General features: G+C 50.3%; 1 protein-coding gene across 3 annotated transcripts in view; it reads left to right on the top strand.

The window, feature by feature from the left end:
• Window positions 1–1,243: 1,243 nt before the first annotated feature.
• LOC308140068 (G-protein coupled receptor-associated protein LMBRD2B-like) overlaps window positions 1,244–4,524 on the top strand; it is a 15,097-nt gene continuing 11,816 nt past the window's right edge. For all 3 annotated transcript variants that reach the window (XR_013936941.1, XR_013936942.1, XM_080509728.1), the window contains exons 1-5: window positions 1,244–1,494; window positions 2,854–3,032; window positions 3,812–3,918; window positions 3,998–4,096; window positions 4,169–4,336. Coding sequence is in view for 1 of the 3 variants with exons in the window: in XM_080509728.1 (XP_080365854.1) it covers window positions 2,859–3,032; window positions 3,812–3,918; window positions 3,998–4,096; window positions 4,169–4,336 (548 nt within the window). In the remaining 2 variants the exon portion in view is untranslated. The remainder of the gene's footprint in view (window positions 1,495–2,853; window positions 3,033–3,811; window positions 3,919–3,997; window positions 4,097–4,168; window positions 4,337–4,524) is intronic.

Below are 4,524 nucleotides of genomic sequence, written 5' to 3'. Positions count from 1 at the left end.
GGTTCTCCGGTTCTACCGATCAGTATATTAGTGTATCGTCTGGTTCTACCGATCAGTATATTAGTGTATCGTCTGCATAACAAAGGAAGTTAATGTTTCCTGACGATCTCCCCACAGGAAGCAGGTAGAAAGTGAAGGGTGGAGCTCCTAGAACAGAACCCTGTGGTACGCCAGGATACACACTAAGAACATCCAGAACATTTTTATACGTTGTTTCAATGATGAACTAATTAGCAGGTTAGCTGTTAGCATCAGCAACACAACAGAACCTTGGTGTTCCTCCCCCCCCCCCCCCCCCCCCGAGGCCCGGACTTTCCAGAAGCTTCCGTCGGTTCCTTCCATTTGCAGCTGGATTCTATTTTTAGCCTGGTCTGACCTCGTAACGTGGGACAGAGTGATGAAATAGCCTGCGGCGGCCATGTGAGTAGTTTTGGGGAGAGTCAGCTGAGATCTGGACTCTGGAGGGGCCTGGACTCCGGCCAGGTCCGGATTCTGTAGGGGTGAGGACTCTGGAGAGGTCGGGACCTGAGCGCCGCGCCACGTGAGGAGATAACGGTGAAACATTAACCCCCATCGATCGGCGGGCTGACCCCAGCGTGGAGGATGTGGTGCGACACACACACACAGGGGGCCGATCCGGGCCTTCTGCTTCCTGTTAGCATTAAAGCTAACGATAGCATCAGATGCATGGAGGAAGCCGAAGTATCTCTGGGGTCTCCTGTGGTCCGGAACATCTGGAATGTCTGGTCTGATCATGTGCTTTCATATAATTTTTTTCTATATCATATATAGAAATCTATATATTTATCTATTTAGATATACATACTATATCTTCTTGAGCCACTATCTTTACTGTCTTATGAAGTATTTGTGCAACATTGAACTGCTGTGACTGTATTTCCCCGTGGGATCAATAAAGTCTGATCTGGTCTGTGATTCTACCGACATCTGTCTGTGATTCTACCTGTGTAGGTCTATGATTCTACTTGTATCGGTCCGCGAGTCCTCCTGTATAGGTCTGTGATTCTACTTGTATATGTCTGTGATTTTACTTGTATATGTCTGTGATTCTACTTGTATAGGTCTGTGATTCTATTTGTATATGTCGGTGATTCTATCTGCATATATTCATGACTCTACATGTACTATCTCTATAAAGGCCGATGACGACACGGCCCGTGTCACACGAGTCTCGCGCAGTCGCAGTCACGCGCTCGCTCGCGCTCTGACGTCACCGTGCTGTCGGGTAGAACCGGGATGTGACCGGAGCGGCAAGCTACAAGCGCGGAGCCCCGGACACAGGCGTTTCCCGACGGGTACGAGACGCGGAGCGAGGCCGCTGCGGAGCCCCGGACACCCGGACACCCGGACACCGAGGCCCCCGGACACCCAGCCCCCGGACACCGAGCACCGAGCGGGCGGAGGCGACACGTCAGCCGGCCTCCGCGGCTTGTTGTGCTAGCTTGACAGCTGCGGGCCGTGACGGTGAAGCAGGTGAGGCCATCTTCATCTTCGTCATCTTCGTCTTCGTCAGGCCGTCACGTGACACTCAGGTCCGCGGACCGGACCGAGCCTCCCGGGCTCCCGTAAGACCCGCTCCTGGACCTGGTTCGGGTCCTCAGGTCTCCCGTCGACAACCTTCAGATCCTGTCTCTGTTTCCATGGAGACCGCGCTCTGTTGCCATAGCGACTCAAACTGGCTTTGTTGCCCCGCAACATGGCACAGTTACAGCAGTAACGACTGAGGATTACTACTAGATTACAGTTACTTCTTTGAAGAATGGGACAGTGACTTTACGAGTTTCACCAGGAAAATAGTAACTAGTTACTTTTCGAAAGTTACTGTGCTGATTGTTGTGACTGTGAGCACTGGGAGGAAGATGCTCTATAATCTGATGTTAGAGGAGGAAGATGCTCTATAGTCTGATGTTAGAGGAGGAAGATGCTCTATAATTTGATGTTAGAGGAGGAAGATGCTCTATAATGTGAATTAGAGGAGGAAGATGCTCTATAATCTGGATTAGAGGAGGAAGATGCTCTATAATGTGGATTGGAGGAAGAAGATGCTCTATAATCTGGATTAGAGGAGGAAGATGCTCTATAATCTGATATTAGAGGAAGAAGATGCTCTATAATGTGGATTAGAGGAAGAAGATGCTCTATAATCTGGATTAGAGGAGGAAGATGCTCTATAATCTGATATTAGAGGAAGAAGATGCTCTATAATCTGGTGTTAGAGGAGGAAGATGCTCTATAGTCTGATGTTAGAGAAGGAAGATGCTCTATAATCTGATGTTAGAGGAGGAAGATGCTCTATAGTCTGATGTTAGAGAAGGAAGATGCTCTATAATCTGGTGTTAGAGGAGGAAGATGCTCTATAGTCTGATGTTAAAGGAGGAAGATGCTCTATAATTTGATGTTAGAGGAGGAAGATGCTCTATAATCTGCTGTCAGAGGAGGAAGATGCTCTATAATCTGTTAGAGGAGGAAGATGCTCTATAATCTGGTGTTAGAGGAGGAAGATGCTCTATAGTCTGATGTTAAAGGAGGAATATGCTCTATAATTTGATGTTAGAGGAGGAAGATGCTCTATAATCTGATGTCAGAGGAGGAAGATGCTCTGTAGTCTGTTAGAGGAGGAAGATGCTCTATAATCTGGACTAGAGGAGGAAGATGCTCTATAATCTGATATTAGAGGAAGAAGATGCTCTATAATGTGGATTAGAGGAAGAAGATGCTCTATAATCTGGATTAGAGGAGGAAGATGCTCTATAATGTGGATTAGAGGAAGAAGATGCTCTATAATGTGGATTAGAGGAGGAAGATGCTCTATAATCTGTCTCCTCCATGCAGGCACCATGAGCGGCGCCGCCCTCGCCGTGGAGATCGTGGTGGTGTTCTTCCTGGCGCTGTTCCTGCTGCATCGCTATGGCGACTTCAGGAAGCAGCAGCGGATGGTTCTGTTCGGGACGCTGCTCGCCTGGTACCTGTGCTTCCTCATCGTCTTCATCCTGCCGCTGGACGTCACCACGGTCAGACTGAACACCACCTCCCAGAACCTCTCAGAACCCTGTAGAACCTCCCAGAACCCCGTAGAACCTCCCAGAACCCCATAGAACCTCCCAGAAACTCTCAGAACCCTGTAGAACCTCTCAATCTCTCAGAACACTGTAGAATCTCTCAGAACCTCTTAGAACCCTGTAGAATCTCTCAGAACTTCTTAGAACTCTGTAGAACCTCTCAGAATCTCTCAGAACCCTGTAGAACCTCTCAGAACCCTATAGAATCTCTCAGAGCCTCTCAGAACCATGTAGAATCTCTCAGAACCCTGTAGAGTCTCTCAGAACCCTATAGAATCTCTCAGAACTTCTTAGAACCCTGTAGAATTTTTCAGAACCCTGTAGAACCTCTCAGAACTCTGTAGAATCTCTCAGAACCTCTCAGAACCCTATAGAATCTCTCAGAGCCTCTCAGAACCATGTAGAATCTCTCAGAACCCTGTAGAGTCTCTCAGAACCCTGTAGAATCTCTCAGAACTTCTTAGAACCCTGTAAAATCTCTCAGAACCCTGTAGAACCTCTCAGAACTCTGTAGAATCTCTCAGAACCTCTCAGAACCCTATAGAATCTCTCAGAGCCTCTCAGAACCACGTAGAACCTCTCAGAATCTCTCAGAACCCTGTAGAGTCTCTCAGAACTCTGTAGAACCTCTCAGTACCCTGTAGAACCTCTCAGAACCTCTCAGAACCCCGTAGAACCTCTCAGAACCCGGTAGAACCAGACAGACGGTGACAGACCCTCTCTCCTCTCAGACCATCTACAAGCAGTGCAGGAAGGACCACGAGCTGCGGCCCCCCACCCTCGGCCCGGTGCCGTCCAATCACAGCACGGCCAACTCTTCGGCCCCGCCCACCAGCAGGTAGGTGGTGTGAGGATGTGTGTGGGGGGGGCGGGGGGTCCTATAGCGTCCTGTAACGTCCTGCGTTGTGCCCCGGCAGCACCCTGGAGTCGTGCTACAAACCCTGGAGCTTCATCCCTGACGGCATCATGCCAGTGTTCTGGAGGGTGGTGTACTGGACCTCCCAGTGCCTCACCTGGTGAGTCCACAGCACAGACCCTCTGACCTCCGACCTCTGACCCCCTGACCTCTGACCTCCGACCCGCCGCAGGCTGCTGCTGCCCTTCATGCAGTCCTACGCCCGCTCCGGAGGGTTCTCCATCACCGGCAAGATCAAGACGGCGCTGATCGAGAACGCCATTTACTACGGAACCTACCTGCTCATCTTCGGCTCGCTGCTCATCTACGTGGCCGTACACCCACAGTGGCACCTCACCTGGTGGGTGGGTGTGTGTGTGTGTGTGTGTGTGTGTGTGTGTGTGTGTGTGTGTGTGTGTGTGACGGGTGACAGGTGTGATAGACCAGGTGTGACGGACCAGGTGTGACAGGCCAGGTGTGGCCGTGACAGACCAGATGTCACAGACCAGGTGTGACGGACCAGATGTGACAGACCAGGTGTGGCTGTGA

This window comes from Blennius ocellaris, assembly GCF_963422515.1.
Source record: "Blennius ocellaris genome assembly, chromosome: 15".
Lineage (NCBI taxonomy): Eukaryota > Metazoa > Chordata > Actinopteri > Blenniiformes > Blenniidae > Blennius > Blennius ocellaris.
Note: the sequence above shows the minus strand (reverse complement) of the source record. Positions and strands in the feature narration are given on the sequence as shown.